Source organism: Cuculus canorus, chromosome 2 (assembly GCF_017976375.1).
Source record: "Cuculus canorus isolate bCucCan1 chromosome 2, bCucCan1.pri, whole genome shotgun sequence".
NCBI lineage: Eukaryota > Metazoa > Chordata > Aves > Cuculiformes > Cuculidae > Cuculus > Cuculus canorus.
The window spans coordinates 127,178,410-127,205,761 of record NC_071402.1 but is presented as its reverse complement, the minus strand read 5'-3'; the positions used below and the strand labels follow the sequence as shown (position 1 = coordinate 127,205,761).

At 38.7% G+C, this 27,352-nt stretch overlaps 1 protein-coding gene across 4 annotated transcripts in view; it reads right to left on the bottom strand.

Moving 5' to 3' along the window:
- Nucleotides 1-7,224: 7,224 nt before the first annotated feature.
- HYCC1 (hyccin PI4KA lipid kinase complex subunit 1) overlaps nucleotides 7,225-27,352 on the bottom strand; it is a 54,982-nt gene continuing 34,854 nt past the window's right edge. For 3 of the 4 annotated variants that reach the window (XM_054058630.1, XM_054058629.1, XM_054058631.1), the window contains 8 exons: nucleotides 25,114-25,293; nucleotides 22,097-22,177; nucleotides 21,564-21,679; nucleotides 21,127-21,222; nucleotides 19,973-20,089; nucleotides 19,144-19,231; nucleotides 18,413-18,572; nucleotides 7,225-9,986 (listed from right to left, as the gene is read on the bottom strand). In XM_054058630.1, coding sequence (XP_053914605.1) covers nucleotides 9,430-9,986; nucleotides 18,413-18,572; nucleotides 19,144-19,231; nucleotides 19,973-20,089; nucleotides 21,127-21,222; nucleotides 21,564-21,679; nucleotides 22,097-22,177; nucleotides 25,114-25,293 — 1,395 coding nt within the window. In that variant the 3' untranslated portion in view covers nucleotides 7,225-9,429. Of the gene's footprint in view, nucleotides 9,987-10,846; nucleotides 11,142-18,412; nucleotides 18,573-19,143; nucleotides 19,232-19,972; nucleotides 20,090-21,126; nucleotides 21,223-21,563; nucleotides 21,680-22,096; nucleotides 22,178-25,113; nucleotides 25,294-27,352 lie in introns of all 4 variants that reach the window. The other variant, XM_054058633.1, reaches the window with a different exon arrangement.

The window sequence follows — 27,352 nt, the reverse complement described above, 5'->3', positions numbered from 1 at the left end:
TGTACAAAAGTCTCAGTGCAAGGCTGGCAGCATTATAACACATCTGATGTTGGTCAGAAAGCCTGTCTTGAGCAAAGACTGAAGTGATGGAAATCTCTCTCTCCTCGGCCCTTCACTCAGCTGGGGAAGACCTGAAACACCTGAAGCACACTCAGTTCATGCTAAATTCAAAGGCAATGCTTTGTCATATGGCTTCCTCTGCTGGTAGAGGAAAAAGAAAACTTTCATGGATAAAAAAAAAAAGTTAAAGTTATTAATTTGATGCTGTGTGTGAGGCAGTTAAGAAGCTCCTTTCCAGGCTGAATAGTGAAGAACCAAGCCCTGGATTTGTCAGAATATTCCACTAGAGCGGTACAGCTATTATTCAGTTGTAAGGAAGCTTTATCAGCCTTGCTGCTATTCTACTTTTAAAATCAAAAGCTGCTAAAGCTATTATAGTACATACTTTCAAGTGGGATCCTGAAGCAAGAATGGCAGAAACAGAAATGCTACAGAAAGGTTTGTTCTTGCCTTCTTCCCTGCTTTAGACATTTAGAAATGTAGCTACTTTCTGATTACTCTAATAATCTGAACACATACAGTTTGAGTCACAGCCCTCAGTACCTGTCCCCATCATTTCAAGCTGATCTTTATATGCTGGCCAGCACAACTATAATGCTAAACTAGATCTATTCTTCCTAGATGTCTGCCTGTTTGCAAGGCCTGTGTGAAAATAGGACAGCTGCTGACATTTGGAGCTATGCTGAAGAGGCTGATGCTATGCTAAAGCTTGTTTTGACTGTTCGAAGCAAGGAGGGTGTACAGATTCAGTTCTGCAAAAAGCAGGAATGAGGCAGCAATGCTAAGCTCAGGATGAAAAGCAAGTGAGAGATGGGATAAACACACCCTTCAGGTGTCAGAGAGGTTCTCCTTATCTCAGGATGTCCTGAATCAGATTTACAGTGCCTGTGTCCTCTCCAGTCAATATAGGGAGAGCTGAAAAGAGTAGCTTAGATTAACAGCAGTTGGACTGGGTTTCTTTAATGGCTGGAATTTGGAATATAAATCCCAATGAACTAAGTAGTAAACAATCTCCCGGGGAATATCAATGTCTTTCAAAAGTGTCTCCATTTCATGATCTATTATAGCAGATTTCTCAAACACCACCATTTCAGGGCCAGGACATTCTGTTTAAAGATGACATTTGGTATGACAGTTGGCTCACACTTGATTCCAAAATGTTATAACATATAGTGTTATCCCAATTCAATTATCTGAGTATTAGCAAAGTCAGAACTTCAGGATACTAACAATAATGAAACCACAATGCATTTTAACAACAAAAATTAAAATAAAATAATACTGTGATATTTTAGCAAAGTTAGGAGTAAGTGCAATATCCTTTATCGTTTTCAAAACAATTTACTCTTGGCAGATAATGCCATAAGTAAAATACACCCAGTGATAATACAATTTTATAGTGCCTAGCTACGTTTACTTTAGGTGGTATCACAGGTCATTGACATCAGGGCTGGTCCAAATTTTTGCCAGCTCCAATGGTCTCCTCAACACTTGTACAGCCTCCATACCTTGAATAGCTGAGTAGGAAACTATATATATATGTGTGTACGTACATATACATTTGTGTATGTATGCATATACACATATGTATATAACATGTTTTTATATTTATGTTTTAAATGAGCCCCTGTTCTGTTCCTACTTGGATAGGAATCAAAGATGACATTCAACTTTCATGCACCAACAAGGCATTTTTTCAGAGGAAGCACTGAATGTTTGTCCATTATTTTGGCTCTTTGTATTGCAGGAAGGTTGGAAAATCACATCCACGCTGAAGACTTCTTGTACCTGACACTCCTTCATTTACTTTGTTCTTTGGAGATAAAAGCTGCTATTTCTGCTGGCCTTCTCAGAAATCTGTCCTCTTACACCAGAGAAGCTCAGAACAAGAGGTTCTACAGAGCAGAATGCCAGCACTAGGCAGCACTGCTGATGAGAGCAACAACAGCGAGGTAGCTCGTCAGAAGAACAGTGTGACTCAGTAACTTTCACAAGTCACAGAATCACAAGGTTGGAAAGGACCCATTGGATCATCGAGTCCAACCATTCCTAACACTCCCTAAACCATGTCCCTCAGCACTTCATCCACCCGTTCCTTAAACACCTCCAGGGAAGGCAACTCGACCACCTCCCTGGGCAGCCTGTTCCAGTACCCAATGACTCTTACTGTGAAGAATTTTTTTCTGATATCCAACCTGAACCTCCCCTGACGGAGCTTCAGGCCATTCCCTCTTGTCCTGTCCCCTGTCACTTGGGAGAAGAGGCCAGCTCCCTCCTCTCCACAACCTCCTTTCAGGTAGTTGTAGAGAGTAATAAGGTCTCCCCTCAGCCTCCTCTTCTCCAGGCTAAACAACCCCAGCTCTCTCAGCCCCTCCTCGTAAGACTTGTTCTCCAGCCCCCTCACCAGCTTTGTTGCTCTTCTCTGGACACGCTCCAGAGCCTCAACATCCTTCTTGTGGTGAGGGGTCCAGAACTGAACACAGTATTCGAGGTGCGGTCTCACCAGTGCTGAGTACAGAGGGAGAATAACCTCCCTGGACCTGCTGGTGACCCCATTTCTGATACAAACCAAGATGCCGTTGGCCTTCTTGGCCACCTGGGCACACTGCTGGCTCATGTTCAGTCGGCTGTCAACCAGCACCCCCAGGTCCTTCTCTTCCGTGCAGCTCTCCAGCCACTCTTCCCCCAGTCTGTAGCGCTGCATAGGGTTGTTGTGCCCCAAGTGCAGGACCCGGCATTTGGCCTTGTTAAACCTCATCCCATTGGTCTCGGCCCAGCAGTCCAGCCTGTTCAGATCCCTTTGCAGAGCCTCCCTACCCTCCAGCAGATCGACACTTCCTCCCAGCTTAGTGTCATCTGCAAACTTGCTGAGGGTGCACTCGATGCCTTCATCCAGGTCATTGATAAAGACATTGAACAGAGCTGGACCCAGTACTGAGCCCTGAGGAACTCCACTTGTAATTGGCCTCCAGCTGGAGTTAACTCCATTTACCACCACTCTCTGGGCCCGGCCATCCAACCAGTTTTCAACCCAGGAGAGTGTGCGCCTGTCCAGGCCAGAGGCTGACAGTTTCCCAAGCAGAATGCTGTGAGAAACTGTGTCAAAGGCTTTAGTGAAGTCCAAGAAGACTACATCCACAGCCTAAAGTCTTTACGCACCATTACATTTCAGTGTTGTCCAAGCACATTTAGAGTAACAGGTGATTAAACACAAGCTCATTTTAAGAATCAAGTTAATGAAGCGAGAACCACGCAATGTAAGGGCTTGTTTCGCAAAAGTTTCTGGAGTCACAGTGACATTTTTCCCAGTATCCTGAATTAGCAGGTGGATTTATTACCTGGCAGCTGTAGGCTGGGAGAAAACTCCTATGCTGAAGACACCTTTAATATAGAGCTAGATTAGATTAATGTAAGAAATGGAAAATAATTATTATCAAGTCAATGAAGGCAACTAGCTGTAAAGTCTGTAGAAACAAATGTCTTTTCTCTAACTGGTTACTAACTGCTCATATCACCTTCAAACATCCCTCTCACTGTGAATTGTCCAGCAAAAAGTCTTTCAGGTCCTCTTATCCTCCACCAAGGGCAGTATTTTGAGGTACTATTACTTTCTTTTTACTCCTTAATACACTTCAGGAAGAAAGGCAGTGTTCAAATTCACATTTTCTTTCACTAATCAGTAACTGGTCCTACCAAAAACCAAGTAAGAGCCCATTTTAAGCATTGCCTTTCACACACTGTATCTGAAATGTCAAATCTTACACACTTACAGGACAACCACAGCATCAAGTCTAACTTGTACCCTTTGGAAAAGAAAATTTTTAGCTTGTTCAAGTGGACTAGTAGGAATCTGTGACTTCCTTTTTCACTCATTTGTATGAAGTGAAATTGAGTTTTGCCCATTTAAAAGAACAGCGTCAAGATTGGCATTTGAACTTAAAAAAATAAAGGAGAAAATGCAGTGTTCCCAAAACATAAGGTCTCCTACTGCTGCCATCTACAACAGCTCTTCCATGCATACGAATTCTTCTACAGCATTGCACAAGAGGCTGTATTTGTAAAGGGAAAGGAAAGAAACTGTGAACACAATGCAGGATCACCACCCTAGATGTACAGAAGAACAGAACTTGCCTTGCTCATTGGAGACCATCCCAGAGAGAAGAGGGGGCCCAGGAGAGCTGGTTAATGATCAAGAAGCATCTCCTCCAGGCTCAAGAATGGTCCCTCCAACACATGGGAAATGAAGCAGGGGCTGCAAGAGCTCTGGATACATGAACAAGGAGCTCTTGACTAAACTTAAGACATGAAAAGGAAGCATACAAGAGATGGAAGCAAGAGCAGGGGACTGGAGAGGATTAGAGCGGCAATATCCAAGCATGCACAGATGGGGTTAGGAAAGTCAAAGTTCAAATGAAGTGGAATCTGGAAAGGGAGTTGAAAGGCAACAAGAAAAGTTTTAGCACCTGTATCATCAGCAACAGAAAAACTCGGAAAAAATAGGGATCTACACCTGAGTGGGGAATAGGACCTGGTGACAGGAGATACGGAAAACGCTGAGGTACTCACTGCCACCTCTGCTCCCCTTGTTACCAGCAAGAGCAGCCCTTAGGAATCCCAGGCCTCCAAAGCAGAAAATTGCCTCAGTTGTCAGTCTCAGAGGGCTGTGACCAGTGGTACAAAGCCCAGCTGGAGACTTGGCCTTACTGGTGTGCGCTAGGGGTCAATACGAAAGTCATGACAGTTTAACATCTTTATTAATGAAGCTGGGTGATGGGACAAAGCTCACCCTCAGCGTGTTTGCCAGTAACACAAAAGCAGGAGGAAAGGTTGATACCCTAGAAGGGCGCTGCCGCTCACAGGATATCAGCAGGCAGATATGTGAGCCAGAACATGAAAACTCAGTAAGTTTAAAGGGTAATGCCAAGTCCTGAGACAAACCACCTCAGGGTCCAGCACCCACAGGGGCCAGGCAGCTGGAAAGCAGCTTTGCAGAAAACCCCCTAGGGTCTTCACGAGCAAGGAGAACGTGAACCAGCCACATGCACCTGTGGAAAGACAGCCAACAGCCCCAGATCACCAGCAGGTCACAGAAACACAGTAAAGATTGCTGGGTAGAAGATCTAACAAGATCTGCAGAAAATGGCTGTGTATGAAACCACTGCTAAGACCACCAAAACTACCAAGTTGCCCAAGATAGTGCTACTTTACTGACAAGACAGTCATCTGCCATCAATCAGTTTCCAACTCATCTGCTTGAACTCACCTTTCCCTATAAGGGTTTCTCAGCCAAGTGAGACCTGGCTGAGACACCTCAGCATGGTGTCTTACCTGACAAGGCTGCAGTTGCAGAGCCTACGCTCTGTAAAAGGGGCATTTGGCATATTTTAAATGCGGTCAACCTTACCGTGACTTCTAGATGTGCATTTCAACAAAGCCAATAAAGAGGAAGCAAAATTTTCTGCTGTATGAAGTATTTACAGAAGCATACAACTTCAAAAAAAGCCAATTTATTTTACTGCCCAAATTATTAAACAATAAACAAGACAACCTTGTCATTTACACATTAGGAATGTAAGTTTTCATGTACAGTTAAGAGAACACTTCACTGTAAAAAAGGTGAACTACTGCGTTACTACAATCCAGAACAGTGTCACACAAAGAACTGAAGAATATGAGGTGTGGCGCACACTTAAACTCTCAGGATCTCAGGGGAGGACAAACATCTATAGACTGACACCGCTATTCCACAGATGTTGGTGAATAATAAGAAATGTACATGTTTAGTCTACAGTCTTAGAAGCAGAATTATATAAATACAAAAGGCAATATATTACACATCTATATACAGCACCGTAAGCCTCAAACACTGACAAAAGATATCAGGTTTAACAATTTAGAAATTTCCAGAATCCTCATAGAAATCAGAAGAAACCTCCTTAGAGAGAATCATGGTTAAAATAGCTTTGTGTTTCTGTGCCTCTCAAATCTGTCAGGTATTCATGGCAATTCAAGGACATTTCACTCCATTCCGAAGTCACTGCAGCTCTACAGCAAGTGTTTAGAGGTCATACGCTTTTTGCAAAAACATTATAGATTCTTAAAACAAAACAACTCTTCCAGCCCCAACAGAGTTATGAAAATGTTGCTGTTCAAAGCCATCATTGGGAATGGTGCCCTTTGATTTAAAACAGTAAGGTCAGTTATAAATGTCAGCATTAAAATAACTTCTCTTATTATAATTTGAGATGACTCACTCCTACATAATATTTTTCCTGCAGAACATTGCAGCCCTGTATGATGTTCAGAGTGTATTCATCAGAAATACTCACTCCCGTGTAGACTACAATATGGGATGACTTAATAGGTTTTCCTTAGACTGTCAGAAGATCTCTGTTTCTTTAATACACATTTTTCATTGATCAGTCTAAACTGAACAGATAGTGCTCAAAACCCAAGAGCCTGACAACTTCAGAAATATCATGAAAGAATTAATATATCTGCTTCCTGTCCTACTTCCCTCCTCTCAGCCCCCAAATCCTGCACTACAGGCATTTGGACAACAAACAACTCTGTTCTCCCTCTCTCCCATCCTACTTTTTTTTTTTTTTTAATTTTCTTTTCCATTTATGAGAAAAGTAAGAAGCAAAACTGAGTTTTACTACTGCCATCAGGAAATAAATTCTTTAGATTTGATCAGAACGAAGGTGTGAGTTCAGTTCACAAAAACACACTCGTTGTGTAAGTTGTTCTAGAGACCAAAACATAAGTGAAACCACATACACACAGAAGCAGCAGCCTTTAGTATCAACAATCTTCCCTTTTACTATTTGCCAACGTGAGCCTATGCTTTGGGTTCAAGCCAGATCACAGTCAGAATAATTAGCTGGATAAAATAAAAAGATAAACTATACTTTATACTAAATGTTTGACTTGTATTATGAACATTATGTTACAGAGCTACATTTTATGGCATTTTAGATCCTTCAACGTTTTAATTATTTATAGCTAAAAAGACTAAATCTTCACAGTATAATAAACATCTTTTACACCAACACCCGCCTGACAGAGTGTCTGCTGTGGAGATAAATTGAACAACCATGAACAAAAACAGTAGAACTATGTAAAAACTGTAACACAAATCACAACTAACACCGTCACAAGAAACATTTGTCAACCACAGTTTTATTTATCAATTCTAGTTTATGTTCCAATTTAAATTCCAGTAAAGTGTTTCCAAAATCATCTTAACTGTTACACTGATCATTCAGCAGATCAGGAGGCAGCTGTTAAGTTCTGCAAGTTATTTCTTTGTAACACCTAGAAGAAACTTCAAGGAAAGGAAGAGCTCTGCATTCACCATGTGTAGTGCCACCCAATATCTGCCATCAGCTGCCTAAAACTCTTGTGATGCCTGTGGTTATGCATGCCCCAGCAGCCACATGGATTAGTGAACCTGAAACAATTGTGCTGTCTAACAAGTACTACAGAAAAAAATACTAAAAAAAAACCCCAGAGGCAAAATGTTCTGCTGTACAAAATAGTTACAAAAACATACAAAATGAAAGAACCAGTTTATTTCACTGGCCAAAGTATTAAACACTATACAAGACAAACTCGTATTTTATACATTAGGAATGTAAGGGACTTTATGTACAATAAAGAAAACACTTCACTGTAAAAAGGTGAAATACTGTACTAGAACACAACAGTGTCACACAACAAACTGAAGAATGGAGGAAAATGCAGCACATTCATAAAACAAACATCTACAGACTGATGCAGCTCTTCCACATACTGACTATTAAGAAATGTAAACACATAGCCTGCAGTCTTAGAAGTAGAATTATACAATTCATCTATCAACTATGTCTCCTGATTTCTTTTCATTAATTATCTTATTAATTGCTATAAACCTGAATAACATTAGCTGCTGAAAAGTTACTTGTGCTTCAGTTAAAGTAAAAATTGGATATCTAAACTTCTCTTCAGGCAAATGGGGAAAGTCTATCAGAATTCCAGCATTTAGAAATCTGGACAGCTGGGAATGACTGCCTTAGATCTTCATCCTTTTCCTCCACTCATAATACTACATCGGCTATTTAGCAGCTAATCACTGCTGCTGGAGTGGTTTTGTCACCTATTCCTTCTCCAAATTTCTGCATAGGCAGTTCTGATGTCCATTTTTAAATTAAAATATTTACATTATAAAAGTTGGTATTGAACAGTCACCAAACTAAATGAAGGGTAAAGGTCAAGTAACCTTGAACAGGCTGCTGTTTTACAGTTTCAAGCCAGAAAATAGATACAAAAGACTAGCAATTACAGGGCTAGTTATATTTACATTATATTTTCCCTTTGTGCTTAGAAGTTACTAAACGTACACATCCTTTGGTAATATTCTCTTAGTCTCAAGTACAAAGTTCATGTTAAACACATTCACACTCCTGATTTGCTTGAGTCAGTACCAAGGGCTCATCTCTTATTACCTACATAACATCATTACGCTATCTACATCTCTTCCCCATAAATAATAGAAATACTGCTGGCAGCGACTTTTCAGTGAGTAACTTTTGCCTGATATTTAAAACTCAGAAAGAAAGACTTTGTCACACAATTTGTTAAGTCTAAAGAGTGATTATTATAGCAACTGATAAGAACTCCTATCCACAAGTACTGCTGCTGTATGACTTTTGGCCCAGTTTCAGAGACACACAATAAGACCAAGACGTATTGATAATTCAGACTCATAGGCAGAAAGAAGTATGACCACTGCAACATGCACTAATGACCATTACAAAAACCACAATAACATCAAACACTGAACTGATGTTTCCTGCTTTAATCTTACGTGTAAGCACAGCTTTCTCATGACTAACTTAAATCATAAAATGTCTACGTCCTCACAACGCTGTTCCAAAATTTCACGCCCACACTGCCAGACTTCTGTTAAATAAAACAAGTATTGCAGTTTGGGCTACACCAAGTGGTAGAGAAAAGTAGAATCTGGGAAAGAGGCTTTATTTGTTCCCATACTGTACATCTGCAAAGTCACACAGCTTGGTCAGCGGCCAACCAACCAACCAGTGCTTGTTAAACTGGTGGAGTCGTAAACCTCACAAGAAGCCGTAAGGAATCAGAAGTATAAATACAGTGAGTCAAAGAGGAACTTTCCAAGCTATTAGAAGTTGATGCAAAACAATTGTAACTGTTATCTATTTACTATTACTGCCAAATGTAAGCAAACGAAGGATTTATGGGGGTGAGGTTTAAGAAAGTAATGTATAGCATATTAAGGAGCTTAAAATACCAATGTACCATTATCAGCATAAACCCCGACATTTTGTTTTTCAGACTTGCCAATTTAATATATCAATCTGTTGACAAAGTTATACTGATACTAGGAGGTCGCTGCTGATTAGGTTGTTTGCTTAAAAGCGGAAGATCTGTCCTTTCCGTTCCATATATCAGTCTTTCCTCCTGAAGACTGCAAGCTGAATACCTGTTTGCCTCTGTACCAGATGCACCAGCATGACTATTTGGAACTGTGACACCACTGACCTGTTCAAAGGATTTACTAAACACAGTAGTGGTCGTTCTGGCCAGACTATGGCTGCCAGGTTTAGGCAGGGACTGGCTAGTTGTCAGTGTCAGTCTCTTCAGAGAGACAAGCTCTAGATTCTCACTCATGGCTCTCTGAGTCTGTTTTCGTGACAAGTGTTCTCTGCAGGTTTCTCCTTCTTTTTCTTTTCCTCCAGCTTTGCTTCCTCCAGACCTTCGCTGGCTCTTCCCTAGAAGGTTCTTACTGCTCGTGTTGCTGCTGTTACATAGTGCAGACTGACTTGTGCTAGAAGTAGCCCTTGAGTAAAACCCTTCATCGCTTTCAGATACTTCAATGAGTTCTTCTTGAATTGCTAAATCAGTATTACCTGCATGGCAGAAAAAAAAATAAACAATTAGCAACTGACTTCCTGACATTTACCGATTTTATGTATTGCTAGATTTTTTTGTTTACAAGCAAGAAGCCATAAAGCAATAGAACAAAGAACAGAAGACAAAACACTTACCTATTCCATTGCATTTTGGAACTAAGGTTTATTAGAATATAAAGTCACAGCAAATAATGCTGCATTGAAAAGATTGAAAAGCATGCCCACAATCTTATTTTGTAATGATTTTGAAAAGAAATGCAGTCTTGTTAATTCATGCAGGGGATTAGAAATGTATAGATTAGAAGACACACCACACAAATCAAAAAAAGTGTAAATCTTATTTTGAGCAAGTGCTCCAATACATGATTTTGCAAAGCTCATTAATTATAAAGGAATGTGATCAATGCCCCGGGACATCCAATAAGACACCTATACGTTTAGCAACCCAAGAATGCTTTAGGACAGAAAGGTCACTCTGCATCATAGGTCCAGCGGTATGAGCTGGACACTCCAGCACAATATTAGATCTCCGGTATACCATGAAAGGTGGAATTTGGGAAATCTGAGGTACACAGTGAGGTACTGCACACATCCATTTTGATGGATTCTTCATCCCATTGATCACTAGATTTTGTAAACCAAATAAATACACTTAATAAACTCAAAGGTACATTGAGTCTCACAGTGTTTTTTCTTGAGATTAAATAAATCTACTTGTAAGTACGTTGTCATCGTCTGTGGCACAGACAAAGCTGGGTGCGATACATGCATTTGTGTTATTACACATGCAAGTACATTAACTGCATACTTTAATTCTTCAAACATGCAGCAGTGACCCTTTCAATCAACAGTGGTACCTTAGAGTGCAGCTACAAGTGCTCTGCTAAAACTGCACTCTGCCAGATGAGTTTATTCCATCCTCCATCATTTTTCTTACAGACTTTTGCCTCCTGATTTCTGGCATGCCTTTGCTGTCAGTTCTAGGATCTGTAGCTGTTTCCTGTACTCCCTGTAAATGCTGCACATCATTGTCTGCTAGTGCTCTGCTTTTTTCCCCATTCCCGGTCCTCTCTCCAGCCACATTTGTGACACTAATCTCAGGTATGACAAAGTTGCCCAATTCAGTAGCATCATTACCATTCTCTGGTTGTTCTAGAATTGAAGATGGATAAGAAAAAAAAAACAACAAAAGATGTCTGAAACAAAACATGAAACAAAAGCCAATAGATACAGACGACTAAAGCATTATGAATTAAAGCAGATGTTCACATATTAACCTGTTGTTAATTAGCAACATTAGTGTGTATGGAATTTTGCTTTATTTTTAAATTGCAGGCTACATTCTTGCAACTGATGGCCTGCACCCGCAGACTGAAAAGCCCCAAACCTGGTCCTTCCAAACAGAAATTTCTGAGGAACACGAAAAACATTCAGAGAACATCAGAAATCAAAGAACTCTCCATAATTTACATTTATGACTATATTCTCTGCATCACCACGCTAAAGTGAAACATTTTGCAATGAAATGGTATATCAGTTTCATGTGTTATCATGCAAGACCAGAAACTCCACGCATACAATGTCACGATGCTATGCAGCCCGAAAATGCATAGTGGAACTTCAAAGCCAACTCAAACACACTTACACTTCCGTTACCCTTCTTCATATCAAAAAACTATTTTCAACCAGAATGATAATTACAAGTAGGAAAGTTACTAAAATAAACTTATTCAGATAAAACCTATGGAGTTCTCCGTAGATTATAGCACCTACTGATACTATAGCGCAAATGTTGACTCTTCAGCCTTTCCAATTTTTTTTTCTGTAAGCTTCACCTAAATTATTTTGTCATAAACTTATTTGTGTCACGTGAGTCAGGTATTACACTAAGTCCAGCTGAGAAAACAGGGATGATAAGTTGAGAGAAGGGAAAGCACCACAACTTTCTGCAGTACTGGGGAAAAAAAAAAGAAATTAAGGCAAAACCCAATGCAGCTTGGTTCTAACACTACTTCTTTTCATCTGCGTAGGTCATCAATAGCAGATATACAAGTACTCCGCCTGGCCAAAAAACTACTTCAAGACAGACAAAGATTCCTGCAGACATAGCCCAAAATCTCCAAGTAAACAGAAAACTCCAGTGCTACTTGAAGTGTGAGAATGATGTCTGCATGTAAACACAACAGATTTAATAGCGATATTCAGTGCTAAGGATGCAATAGTTCCTACAAGGTGCCGGTAAAACAAATTCCAACTCAAAAACGCCTGTCTGCATTAGCTGAGAAGGTTTGAGAAGGATGAACTCTTGACAGAAAACAAATGAAAATAAAAACAGGAGTTGAAACTTCATGGGAATTCCAAGAATATGCAAAGTAACAAGTTCCAATCCTAGTGACTTGTCAGCTCCATAGTGTTTGAAGTATTCTCAGTGTCTGTAGGTTTGTATTTTAAAAGTATTCAGAATTGCTTTCTCAGCACTAGCTCTACAACCACAAAACTGCATTTAGATGATCTGGAGAAGAAAAAAAGAAGCCATAAAAAGAAGCCATCAGTCAGACAGCCACAGCTCAGAATAAAGCTCAGCTGAATCCCTCTGTTTTATTCATAATGCAGCCCTTTCAGACCTGAGGATTAAGGACTGCCTAGACTATACTGCCCATTTGCTACTGCACGTGACAAAAGTCGGCAGCAGAGGCATTTAACTGACAGTATGAAATCCAGAATCAGAGGAATTTATGCTGAGATTATTTTTCACAGCTGCAGCTCTAATACTTTTTAGCTGGGAGGAATCCTCTCCTCTCCCTTTTCCACACTGAGAACTTTTCCATGGGCACAGTGTACTTGTATGTCAAGTGGGCTACAGCACTTGGCTTTTCACTAGCATTTGTGCTGTCTGCACTTACCACAACAACGAAGCAAGTCTCAGAGCTAGAAGGTTGTTTTGGCAGGGGTAGACATTGTCCACTGGTGTAAGAGCTACCCCTGATTTTCCACACGGATGCTAAGCATCATGTTTCTTTCTAACTAGTGAACCACTAATGAAAGTATCTGACGAGTTGTACTACCCAAAGGAAATGGCATTAACAATTCCTGCTATTCACAATTAACGTCGTTGTATTTGGCAGGACACTCAAGTTAGAACTGTTTTCAAGTGTAACTTACTAACAGTACTTTTCCCAGAAGTCTTTCAACACAGGTAACAACTAAGCACTGCAAACTGCAATAGTAATAATAAAAATAAGCAAATAATAATAATACCACCACCATCAAATATTGAATATTGCCTTTTTTCTAAAAACATGGGAGCAGAAAGGTTAGTGAGGAGAGAAGGTCAACACGCTGATTGGCCTCATTCGTCTAACTTCACCAGGGCGAGGTACCTGTGCCTCTCCTACAGCAATCTTCTAACTCTTTCCAGCTGCCCCATCACTGGCACCTTATTTCAGCAGAAATTCTTCTCAGGATCCGCTTATTCTCATAAGAACAAGTTGATTCTGCTAAAGACTTCATTTAGGGCCAGGACACCAGAGAGAGAGGAGAGGGCAGAACAGAGCTTACTGTCAGTTCCTTCTCCACTGAGGGCAGAAAAGCTAATAAACACCCTCCAGCTCCAAAGAAAGGAGACTCAGAGGGCACAGCAGATATCAAAGTAACAGAGGAAGCATTTTTTTGTTTCAGTTTTTGTATCATAGCAATATTTAGTTCTTGGGTTTTGGTGGTGTGCGTTTTTAAATCACTGAATGGTCAGGGTTGCAAGGAACCTCTGGAGATCATCTAGTCCAAACCTCATGCTAAAAAGGTTCACCTACACCAGGTTGCACACAAATGCAGCAGCAGGGCCACACTTTCCCTAGTCTTCCTTTTGTTACTGATCTACTTGCAGAAGCCTGTCCTGCTGTCCTTGACATCCCTTGCCACATATAATTCCCCGGGGGCCTTGGCCTTCCTTATTGCATCCCTACATACTCCAACAGTATTTCTATATTCCTTCCACATGGCCAGTCCCTTTTCTCACATTCTGCAAACTTCCTTCTTCCATTTGAGTTTTTCCAGAAGCTCAGAATCCTGAACTCCACCATCATGCAGTCAACAGTGTCACCCATATTAGCCTGCCCCTTAATTGTCAGTCATAAGCTCTTGACTCGTTCTTCATCCACCCCTAGGCAGAGCTTGATATGTTCCAGTTGCGCTCTCATATAAAGAGCAAGCCCACCACCAATCCCCGCTGGCCCACCTTTTCCAAAAGGCACATAGCCATCCATGACAGCATTCCAGTCATGCAAGCTATCCCACCACGTCTCTATCTGCAATGAGATCATTGCACTGCGACTGCACACAGATCCCAAGTCCTTTCTGCCTACTCCCCATGATGCGTGCATTGGCGTACAGGCATTTCAGAGAGCCACGTGTGAATGCAGGTTTCCCTAGAGGGGTGCAAGAAGATCCATTGTAGCCATACACACCCTAGAGATGGTTTGCATTCTGGTTCTGTCATGGGAGGCAGCTAAGGAACATTTCTCGCTACTCTGTTTGGCTTGGCTTATTCCTCAGTTGGATGTGATGGTGTAAGTATTGCCAGTTTGGATCCCACCCCCCAATCCTTCAGTTTAAAGCCCATTTCACTACGTTGGCCAGCCTGCTGCCAAAGATTCCCTTGCCTCTTGTAGAAAAGTGAATTCTATCCCTCCCTAACAGGTTATAGTCAAAGAATGCAATGCCCTATGTAATGCAATATCCTAAATGTATTATCCTACTGTGATATCAGCTGTTCACTCACCACTGCTGCATCCCCACAATTGTGCAACCATTACTACAATGAACTGGGGAAAAAAAAAATCAAAAAACTTGGAGTTCTACGCAGCAGAATTATATCTAATCTTTTTGTTAAGGGATATTAACTACTTCCAATGAAAGGGAATATACTTTTCTCCAAGTCTAACACTGAACTACAGGAGAAAATTAATGAAAAAAAATGGGATACTGGGTATCTCAACTCCTACTAGCACTATCTAAAGTAGCATCTACAGTTTCATGGCAGGGATGACTACAAAATCTATGTCCTTCATAGTAGCATCCCCTCCTTATTTTAAAACTTCCAAGAACACCTAAAACAAACCTTCAGGTTCGTAGTGCTTTGTTTTGAAGATAATACTGCTTTAACCAGGACAACTCTGAGTGTCTCTCCTTTGAGAAGAGACATTAATACCTAGTGCAAAAGGCAATGTAGCAAAAGAGAAAACAAAGGATACTGCTACATAGCGCAAAGACAAAACTGAATAATTATGTCAGTTTGAAGGCTATATATAAACATGCCCAGAGCAGCTGAAGGAAAATGCACGTGGAGTCACATTTCTGAATGTTTCGAGCAGTACAGCCAACCATGATAAATGCATTTCATTATTACTAGCTAAGAACTAATTCAAAAGATATTTCAGTCATAGTCTACTCTATTATTATGGTCGTCTGCATCATTTACCTCAGATCTCACAAGCAAACTGCCCATTTGGATTGTAATTAAATTTTAACCACAAGCCCAAGCTGCATTTCCTGCACAACAATGTTAGCATTCAAAGACTAATGTTTCAAACCTTGTGTACTACAAGAAAGAACATTTCTGCAATGGGGGAAAAATAACATCTTGTCCTTCTTCTCTAGTTGATATCTTTTGGTTTGTGTTATACATCTTGCCAACACTTGCTTGGCTTTTCTTACTTGGTTGGTTACATCACAGTATTTCTCTTACATGCATTACCTCCACACACAGGAGTTATTCCTGAGCAATCCTTTTACAGGGCAGTCTGGCAGATTTTACATGAATAAGGAACGAGTTGCTAGGGCTTGCTTGTTTGTTTTTGTCCTAGCTTCCACGAATAACCATCCATTTAGATGGTTTTGTCCCTTATGCACTGCATGAATTTTCTAGTTTTCCTCTACTTGTGAGTGGCAAATAGAGATGCCATTCATGTTTTTAAAACATGAACACTACAAGAAAAATAATGCTAGATAGAAGAGCTAATGCTCCTCTTTTTTATGCTTTATGATTTATAGGCAATTCAATAGCACTAAATAATTTGTTGGTAAGTGGTGGCTAGTGTCAATTCACTCTATAAATATTATCCATTTGTGAGCAGATGGATTCATTTAGCAAATGACCTTCACCTTTAGTACCTCTAAAGTACTTACCTTAGAAGTTTGAAGTCACAATACCAATTTGATTTAAAAAAAAAAGTCCTTCTAAGCAACAGTTCTAAATAATGAGATACAGTGTTGAATATCACAACAAGATTAAATGTTGTCAATCTTTTTCAAAACTGATTTCAATCTAGAGTTCTACCAAAGGCTGGGAAGATCTAATGTCTAAAATCCCTCATAGTAAACTGAGTTTTTTAAAAGATTAAGAAAAAAAATAACGCACATGCATTGCAGCTGGAAGTATGATTGGCTGTAATTCTTTTATTTATTTTACACAAATAGCTAGCAACGAAAACTGCCATTCTTGTTTCCCCAATGGATAATTTCAATCCAGTCCTCTTGTCCATTTAATGTTCAAACTACTCAGCTTCTTCTCTAGCTTCCTCATCTGTTTATACAACAAAATTTTACTACACCGAAGCATACAAATAATACCTCTGAATAAGTTTCTTCCCCATAAGTCTGCAAGAGAAAGAATACCAGTCAGGAGGCACATGGTTGTCACCTGATTTCTACCAATCCCAGTATTTATTTTAATTCAAACAAGCATCTGTAACCATAAGCCTTGTTATTCTTTCTGCATGCTGTCCCTGAAGATCTATTTCTTATCCGTCTTTTTTCAGGAATTTTGAGGCACTGAATTATGTTATTAGGAGTTCTGAAATCAGGACACCATCCACTCTGACTTTAAAGAGGCTTTCAAGTCACAAACAATTTTGTTAGTATTCATAAGGAAAATATTGAGGAGCTTAACTGAAGTAGTATATGCATGGAACACTTACCATTTAAAACAAAACAACTGGATGGTCAGTTAGTCAAAGATATTATAGAGGCAGGTTTGGCCTTTAAACTAGCATAATCTTTACACAGTGTTCAAATTTACAATCACTCCCACAACCTGCTATACAAGTTGCCCACTAACTCTGCCCTACACCAAAAGATTTTCTTCCTGTTCATTAAATCCTGTACCATTGAAGCAAGTCCAAAGTCTTCCCAATAACCCAAACAAAATGTTGGCATGAGCTTTTTTGCACAGATCCTTAATCTTTCAATTCTCACTCCTAAACTGAGTACTCCTCACTTGGGTTGTTATGAGACTTCCATAAAATACAGCATTCTGAGTCCTACTATTATTCCTATTTCCATTTCACCTTCCTGTCATCTGCTGCCGGAAATACTTGTCCCATCCTTTTCTCTTCAAATTTGACTCAGCATCACCCCTGCAAGATGGTAGTAATTGTAAAACTTCTAGATTTTCGTATTTGCGAAATTATTCTTATCAGGATGGTTCCAATACTGATTCTGTAGCATTTTTATTTCAGCTCTTGTGTACAGGCAAAGACAAAGGGGAATGTTTATTTTAATAATTCCAATTCATGCTGAGCAGTAACTAAACAGCATCAAGGCCATTTTTGCTTCTCACACCAGTACACTGACGGGTAGGCTGGGGGTACACAAGAAGCTGGGAGGGGACACAGCTGGGACAGCTGACCCCAACTGACCAAAGGGATATTCCATACCATATGATGTCATGCTCAGCATATCAAGCTGGGAGAAGAACGAGGAAAGGGCAGACATTCGGAGCGATGGCATTTGTTCTCCCAAGTAACTGTTACGTATGATGGAACCCTGCTTTCCTGGAGATGGTTGAACGCCTGCCTACTGATGGGAAGTGAATGAATTGCTTGTATGCACAGCTTTTGCTTTACCTATTAAACTGTCTTTATCTCAACACACGAGTTTTCTCACTTTTACTCTTCTGATTCTCTCCCCCATCCCACTGGGGGAGGAAGCAAGTAAGTGGCTGTGTGGTACTTAGTTGCCAGATATGGTTAAGCCACAACACCAAAACATAATGATTTACCCCTTTACCTTTAAATCCTATTTTTATTTAAGTAATTTAAAACAGTTGAGGTTCTGCCATAAAGCTGTTACATATTTGTTTTGCTTCAGGTACTAGACACTACTTTTCAGAAGAAAACAGCAACATCAGCCTCTAAATAATCAATAACTTTGCAGAGCTCCATTTAACAAAATGTTTTTTAAACATGAATAAGGAAATAGGCAATATACTTACCTGAACTGCATTAGGATTCCTATTCAGCAGTTAAGAAATATAAAAAGCTCCAAAATGCTGCTGGCTTACTCACAATGAAGATGTGCGATAACAAAATTCTAAATATTTTAAACGTGTAAAAATCTGAGAATTCATTGCAAAATGTGTTTCTTACCACGCCTTTTCCATCTATGCCCTCGTATAGACATGCTAGTCACAGCATTTCTTGATATTCTGGATGAAGTAGGTGTAATTTCAACTTGAATGCATCTTGTACCTTCTTTACTAGATTTCAGGGCACCCTGAGGCAGCGAAGCCTTTATTGCATTAGCAACCTAGAACAGAAAAAAATGCAGTTAAGTTCTTAGAAGAACTCTGTTGAGGGATTCTTACTACTCCAAGAATACTGTATACAAATCCAGTTTAAGCTCAAAAAGGGGTTATAAAGAATGTAGGTTGCAATTAGCTCCCAGAATTAAGTTACATTTAATACCTGCCACTTTTAAAACAGTTTCCCGTTTAAAGATGTGGCTACTACTTAACACGAACTGCAAAGTGCTTCTGCACTGCCATCTGAGCTTTCAAAACTTAGAAGTTTCTATTGAAAATAAGATGTTCACTTAACACGAACTGCAAAGTGCTTCTGCACTGCCATCTGAGCTTTCAAAACTTAGAAGTTTCTATTGAAAATAAGATGTTCACTAGGGAAGATGACAAAGTAACTGTTTACATCGAAAATACCTGTGCGTGTGTGCGTATACTTGCAAATCTAGCTATTCACACAAGCCTAGCCAGAGACCTCATGGGATTTAGGTTCCTGGTGTGATGTCGCATCATGCACGTTCACAGGAAGGATTGCCTAGACTAAAAAGTCTACTTACAAAATTGTTCAAATACAACACCTACCAGCAGAGGTTCTGGATACAGTTCCAGCTGTGCTCTATACAAAATGTCATCCATAGCTTTACGAGCCAGATCCCATTCTCCATTATAACTATAAAGGTAAATATATGCATAACAATAAGCATCTATAACAGGTGAGCCTTCTTGGTCACATAACCTTACAGATCTAGTATTCCTTGAGAGCTCAGCTTAGAGGAGTTGAACTACTTGTGTCCATTAGCAGTAAGCCTGCTATTTAGAGAATTATTTGGAAGTAGCAACTATGGAGAAAAAGTTTTACTTTCATTGGTCACCTTGAGCAGGTTAAAAATTCCATAATTAATTATTGATCATGAAATATTCTGAAATCCAAACAGGATTGTTTTAATATTACTCCACCTTTTGAGTATTTCTGTGTTCTTGGTCTCTAATTATTTCAGTTAATAAGAGAGCGTCACACGTTAATAGAACTATCAAAGGGTAGATATCAGGGTTTCAGAGAAAAAAAATAAGACCTTTTTTCCTTAACTAGACTGATGCCAAAACTAAGCACACAAAAATGCAGACAGCAGGCAATGGTTGGAAAAGGTTTTTTTAAAAAGATTCTTCACAACAGCAGTTATACCTATTAAGTGCTGTTCTAAACCTCCTTCCCCAATACAACACAGGTAACTTCAACTAAACAGTTGGAGAACTATGTTCTCTTCCTGAGGACCTTACTGCTAGACACAGCATCTGCCCAATAGAAAACAGAACATTTCAAAGGTAGCATGCCTAACTGAGTGGAGAAATTAAGTTGACATTTCTTTATTTTGTATGCATACAAAAAAACCAAAACAAACCCACAACTTACAAAGCATAATAAATCCCTGTTAGCATTTGCACCATAAATTCAGATGAAACTGGAATCTTGCTGTTGACTCCCTTGTACTTTCTCACTTGTTGGCGAGGAAATCCACAGACACAAATTCTAAAGAAATCATGTATTTGACATTAGTAAATAATGTAGAACCACCTTTGTACAGAACTCTACAAAGCTGGGTGTTCAGTATACATTTTAACTACAACAGACCCACAGGCAGATATCCATCAACAACGCTGTGCTGAAGCAGAATATTTCTTATTATGGAAGAAGGGCATGCCCTCTACTGGCAGAGTTCAAAATAAGTTTCAGACAGACACATCTAACAAAGATCTTACAAAGACTTGTAAGTGTTGCCAAGTGCTCCAATGCTTTCAAACCTACTCTGAAGAAGAGATAATCTTACAGGCATCCACTATCATGTTTTGTTTGTGTGAGGAACCTGGGACCTATAACTGGTAAATCGTTGCTGTAGTTGACTTCTAGGTGTCTCTTGGACACCCTGGGTTAACAAGAGCATTGTAATTTTTTTCCTCAATGCCATGCCCACTTCAAAAATCTAGAGATAAACAAGTTTACTACCATTTCAAAAGAACTGGATCAAAAATAGACAGAGCAATCAAATCTGAGGTGGGATTTCAGGCAAGTGTGTGTTTCAGTTTTTTAACAGCAGATTTTAGAAACACCCAAAGCATCAGTAAGAATCAATGCATTCCTATTTTCAAGTTTTAAGATAATTTCAAGGAAGTTTCAACTTGCACAGCATTCAAATCTATTTAGTAAGCTTGCAATGCAAAACTTGCCACGATTTTAGAAGGCATTTCTGATTTTATTTAGTTAACAAACCTACAACTACTTTGATTAAAAACAAACAGTTCCCTTGATTTGAATTCTCCACTTAACAGCACTGTACATAAACCAGGTCACAGTTTCCTTGTTTTGAGATCTCAGCCCAAGGTTATATAGGAGATACTTTAAAAGCAAATAATGCAACTGTGAACACTTATGAAAAAAAAAAATTTAAAAAATCAAGTTTAGAAGCTGGTTTGAAGAACCTGAAGCTTTTTTTAAAAATACAAAAATTTCAAACTGATGCATTTCAAGTTGGAAAAGCCTTTTCAGTGTAATTAACCTACAGAAATTACCTTGAACAAATTTGACACAATGACTGAAGAGAAACCGCAGGCATATGGCTTAAGGCAGCATTGTAACAGAGCAGAAGGAAAGTCAGCACTTCAAACCTGGGATTTACAAGAAACAACAGAATTACTTTACCAATTTTATTCTTTAAAAGAAAACAAGTTTAAGCAGAAATTTGCAAGAGTTATTTGAACAGATCTGGTATTTCGTTTTAATAAAATCGACAATTGAGTAGTTTGGTTCTCTAAGCTTTTTCTCTTCATGCAGTAATATATGCCGCTGGTCTTTCTGCATCTACATTTACATGTGTTTATAAACAGAAAAAACCCACCACAACACACAGCATACATGTTTCCACCTTCAATCTATAACTACATTCAAAACTATAATAAGTTAAGATTCATTAGTGATTCTCAACCAAAATCCTATTATACAATTTCACCTGTTCTGTGCTGTTAACATCTCCCTCTGAGGATGAGGTCCGCTGTACACAACCCTGGACAAACCATGCTGCGACAAAGCTCCTTCAGTGAGAGCCATGGAGCCAATGCTGGAAGGCTAAAGCAAAAAAGGGTCATTCAAAACACATCTGCCTGAAGCCTTGCTATAATGCAAGTGAAATCAGACAATGATCAGCATCACAACATTTGTATGTTAAACTTTCAATAGAGTTAAGGCTATCCAGTTGCTCAGGTGTCTTAGATTTGACAAGTTATTTTATGCCAGATAAGGTATATGACTTCAGAACAGAAAAAAAATACACAGAGTTAGTGCATGGGTATTATGAAGTTATGACTATTCAGTTTTGAAGAGGCCTCAGAGACCAATTAGTAGTACTCATAACACTGAGAAATATGTTCCTATGTCACCACGCAACATAATAAAACTAATTTTCATTTTTATTTTTAACAAACAGGTCCCCAAAGCACACTGCTTTTCTCAATTAGTAACAACTTTGCCATGGATGTCACTTACTTCATGACAGACCGAAGGCTTGGACAAAGATGGAATTGTGAAACTTAGCACTTTGCTATTTCCCTCTTTGTCAACTATTTCCTGAAAAAGACAGAAGATGCCAATGATTACACTGTTCTGCAGAAACTGTACATTCACAGATGTGACATGACAGATAGGGCTGAATAGATAAAGAAAGCAAACAAATTGTTATAGGAACATATAGGGATATTATAACAATCTGAGCTACAAGCTAGACATTATCTCTGTATTTGCTTTCTATCACTGTGCATTTGCTTTATTTCCAAAAGCTATTCAAATACTTAGCAAAGGGCACATGTATTGGTATACACAGTGCACTTTAAAAGCACTAACTGAAAATCTCAGTACATTTAAACAGCGTTATCTTTTTTTAATTATACACTATGTGCTAATTGTGAAGGTTAACGCTCAATAATGCTGTTCTAAAAACTATTTACCCGTCAAGTAATGGCTTTACAAGTAATTTGTTTTGGAAATATTATAGCTCTGGAAGGACAGCAGTCTCATATGGTTTGATAGTAGCAGACATCACAATATTTGCAAAAGCCCAAGTCTGATAATTCCATACTCATAAAGAGAGCGAAAAGAAGCACGGGTGCAAAGCTTTAGAGAAGCTACTTTCCTGCAAGATATCACCATAATTGTATGTTGGTAGACTTCTCACTCCTCTAAGTTAGCGGAAGACTAATGGATAAGGCAAAAAAAAAAGGTTTGCCTATGTATCACAGAAGAGCATTGAAGTACTTAAAAAAAAAAAATCAGAAATTCCAAAGAAGACCCGACCAATAACCAACACCATCCACAAGAATTTTTTTTCTCCTAAATTTCAGCAGCAAATTTCATCTAGCCAAAAGGTAGAGATTAGAGAGGAGCTTCAGTGTCTCCTAACAGCCACGCCTTGGAAGTCTGAAGGACTAACTTCACATAGTAATTATTAAAACCCATGTCTTAAAGCAGAAAAACAAGTGGTAAAAAAGTACCAAAAGGGTACACAAAGCTCTTCTGTCCAAAGAGTTACACAGCTCCTCCAACTCTCCAAATAAAACACTGATACCTAAATTTTCAATATTGCTTTTGCATCAGTGCAGAAAACAGCTTCCTCAATATATGAGAGGAGAAGGGAAGAGAAACTGACCACATTCAAACTTCCAAAATCTAAAAATATCGATATTTTTACTCTTCATTCTAATGAGATTTGTAATTAAGTTCCAGGAGTGCACTTCAAGATCTGGAAGCGTATTAGGAAAAAACAATACCCACAGCCAAGAAAGCCAAAAGTCAACTGCATGCACTACCATTGTATTTCTCCAAGCTGAAGGTAGAATAAACCAGTTCATGATCTCAAGGTTCAGCCACAATAGTTCGATACCATTGACAATATAGTGAATCTAAAATTATTCTGAGCAGTACTTAATCTTTCTATTTCATTCAGTAAGAAACTACAGGACTCTGTTGAGCAAGTTCATTTCCTCAGGTTCCAGGAGACCACAGTACATATTTGCAGTATTGCTATTTGTATTAGGTTACATCCTTCCTCTTGTTTTTTTAAAACAAAGTAGCTGTTTAGAAAGAAAATAGTACCTAAGCAAGCCACCTATTGCCTTTTCAACCTTGTATGCTGAAGAACAGCACCATCTTGATTGTTTAATAAACAAATTGTGTACACCACCGACAGAGGAGAGAAAGTCAATATCAGTAACATGGCATTACTTTAGCATAAGCATTCATTATGTCTTTAAGCAGAGCCGGGGCGGGGATAAGCGTTTTCAAAAATCATGTTGATCCACAGCTTCCTACAGAAGTGTGCTGTAAAATTCCTACAACCCTAAGTATCCTGGAGATCGATGGCTATGTTACTAATTCAGTAAGAGACTGTTCACAACCAAGAGAAGATGTTACTTGACTGGTTTCGAGCTTAACTGTAAATGTAATTTCTTCTAGCAGAAAGACAAGTGATGGTAGCCATATCCATCAACCATTTTAGATGACTTCATCATGGAAATAAAGGAGTGAATTGACTTATTGCATAAGATACAGCATACTTTCCAGGAACACTCTTCTTCTCGGATACAACTAAGCTCACAGGAAGCACATGAAGCATGTACTCTGCCTAAAGAAGAATCGAATATAAGGGCTCAGGTCTTTTTATAGACCTTTGGGTGGGGAAAAAAAAAAAGTGTTTTCATTCCCTTGGTAGAGAGACTTGAGATATTTTTAGGAGAAGGATAGGAGCTGCCTTCTCCAGGTTTTCAGAATAGGAAGAGGTGACTTCAAATTCATCGTTGTTGCTCTTCCCACAAAGCCTTCCTAAAACATCCAGAACATACAAACCACACTGAAGAGAATCCCAATAGACATATAATGCTAAGCTTCTTACAATAGCCATAAAAAGACTAAAGGCATTTTGCTGTAATAATTAAACTATGGTGTTCTTAAAGGTTCCTTCATAATTCTGCTCTTCAAAGCAGTAATTTAGTAATAAATAGCATCTTTTCATACAAAAATATGTCAGGGTTATTACAAAATGAAAGACCTTTCATTTCTCAAAGCTAAGCAATCTGTTCAGCAATCAAGTACTAACAACTTGTTGAGAACAATATTTTGTGTTTTCACAAAGATAGTCAAAATACCCCAGAAAATATGGGCAATCACTTCACAGGCAGCACCTCCAAAAGCTCTCAAGCAGAACTGAAGTTTAATCACCATCCCAAGAATTAAGTAATAAAAAATTAAGAGGACTCCTTTGGCTCCTTCAGCCATTTTTGCATTAACACCCTCAAGGAAAGACAAGAAAAGCAGGGAAAATATTCACAAAAATAAGAGAATAAAAGTTCATGTTGCAGATTTCGGACAAGGACATTAGCTTGAAGAGTCAAAACGGAGACACTCAATCACTTCATTTCAATTCTGAAACAAAATTGTTGATTATTGCCCAGTAAAAGACTAAAAAAACTTGCTAATATTTTCAAGCCTGAAAATTACATGCTAATACAAACCAAGTTATAAACTCCTAGGAGAAGAGCCTCTATGCATCCGCTGCTCTGCAAATCTTTGCTGGCTGAGACAGCAAGATAGCACCACATCAACTCCGGTAGAAACTGTAGCGTAAATCGTAGTAATTGTTTCTCACCACTGCGATAGAACTCAAAGAGCTGATGGCAAACTGGCTCCAGAAGCTGAAATATAAATTACAATTGTGAATGAATAAAACATTACAAGAAACAGCAACTTCGTGTGGATTAGTCCTTTAGACAAAGCGAGAGTAGCTAACACATTAAATGCTCAAGTCACCTTAGACACTTTTCATCCCTTATAATATAATTCCAGGTGATGAATGTAGAATCTTCCAACATATATGAAGAAAGAATTCCAATAGCTTCTTTCTCTCATATTTGGCCCACTTCCTCCAGCCTCGAAGGCATTACTAGAGGATATTTCTTAACAACACACCTCATACCATGCCCTCAACATCTCCAATACACAGGAAAAGTACCTGAAGAAAAGGTCTGGCTATTCTAGAGCTTCAACAGTGCACACGCAAATCGCTAGAACCTTTTACTCACCCTTTTTTAAGTGAGAAGAGCTCCATAACAATCAAAGCATTACAATAACTGAGCATACAGCATAAATAGTTCACTTTTCCACTCCCACGAAAATCTTCTAGAAACTTCCATATGTTTATATCTTTTAGATAGAAATGGAAAGCCTCAAGAATAATCTTATAACAAAATTTGTTAATCTGATACAAATGGAAGTAATACATTGTACTGGAAGTAATATATTGAGGTAGAACAAGTTAAAAAGAAGATCTACAAACTATTAAATTGTTAGCTTGCACTGTGTTTCTGGACTTAATGCAGATTCTTGTGCTATGACTTACCGCTGTTCGAAGACAAAACATAGTCTTAACTATCATACATGAATATAGGGATATATGGTTTTATTTTGTCACCTAGACAGGAAATTTTCTAAACCAAGTGGAAAATACTACTGAAAATAGTAGGCACTGAAGTCGCAGGGGAAAACTCAAAAGCACAAGCTCAAAAATACGTTTTGGCAGCAAATACAGCAAACCATAAGTAAGGGTTTGGAACTGTAAAAGGAGTTCTCCTAAAAAAAAACAAACACCAAAACCAAACAAACAAAAAAAACCCACACCAAAAGGGAAGGGAAAGGGATTTTTAACTAAATCTTCTATATCATTTATTTGCAAGTAATAACAAATAGGAGGACCCTATCATCTAAGAAACTTTTTTCCCTGAAAAAGAATCTGTATAGTTAATGCATTTATATTGGCAAACTTTACAAAATTATATCTGAGATTCCCGCTATTTAGAATTCACTTTATCAGCTCCAGACAGTATATAAAAAAAGCATTACATAAAATGTGACATTCTCCAATTGCAAATCTCTGAGAGGATTTAAACGTAACATACCTAAAGGACTGGTTTTGCTACCTTATTTCTCACCTCCAAGATCTAATATCTTAACGGTTCATCCACATGACTCACAGAAGTAGATTCTAAACTAATTTCAAAACCAGCAATGTTCAGGATAGTAATAGACCTCCACTGAAATCTATTCCTGCAAAAAATACCTAAAAGCTTCAACATGAAAATGATGGAAACCTAACCAAAGAGACATGCATTTTAAAGTATTTTAGAGACTGCACTGAGAAAAGACACCGTAATGATTAGAACTGCCACTGCGCTTCAGTTGACGAAGAAAAGCATTACTCAACACCTTTCTGAAAATACTTTAAAACTGGAATTTAGATATCTACTTTACCGCTAGTAACATGCAAATCACATTTTCCTTGGTATTCTAACTACAATACTCAACCTTCAGTATTTCAACAGAGCAAGATTTCAAAAAGATAAGAAACCCATTCTTCTATACTTTCCTTGTTCTACTGCGGCAAAGGAGGCAACACCATCGGAAGAGCTTGCTAGGAAAAAAATCTGCTTGCTTTCCTATGTTTTTCCTCCTGATTACAAAGGAAGTTGAGTCAGCATTTCTTACCCCACAAAGTTATTTCTGAAACCTTAGCAGATTTTGGTTTGTTTTAGAAGTAATTTGAGACAACCTGATCCGGTCAAAAAAAAGAGGAACTTTTAACTTTTCCAAAGAGAAACTACATCTGTCAGAAATCATTTGTGAAAAATCTACAGCAAAAGAAAAAAAAAACCATGCCAACCTAAACTACTCATCAGTTTTAAGAGCAGAAAATCAAAG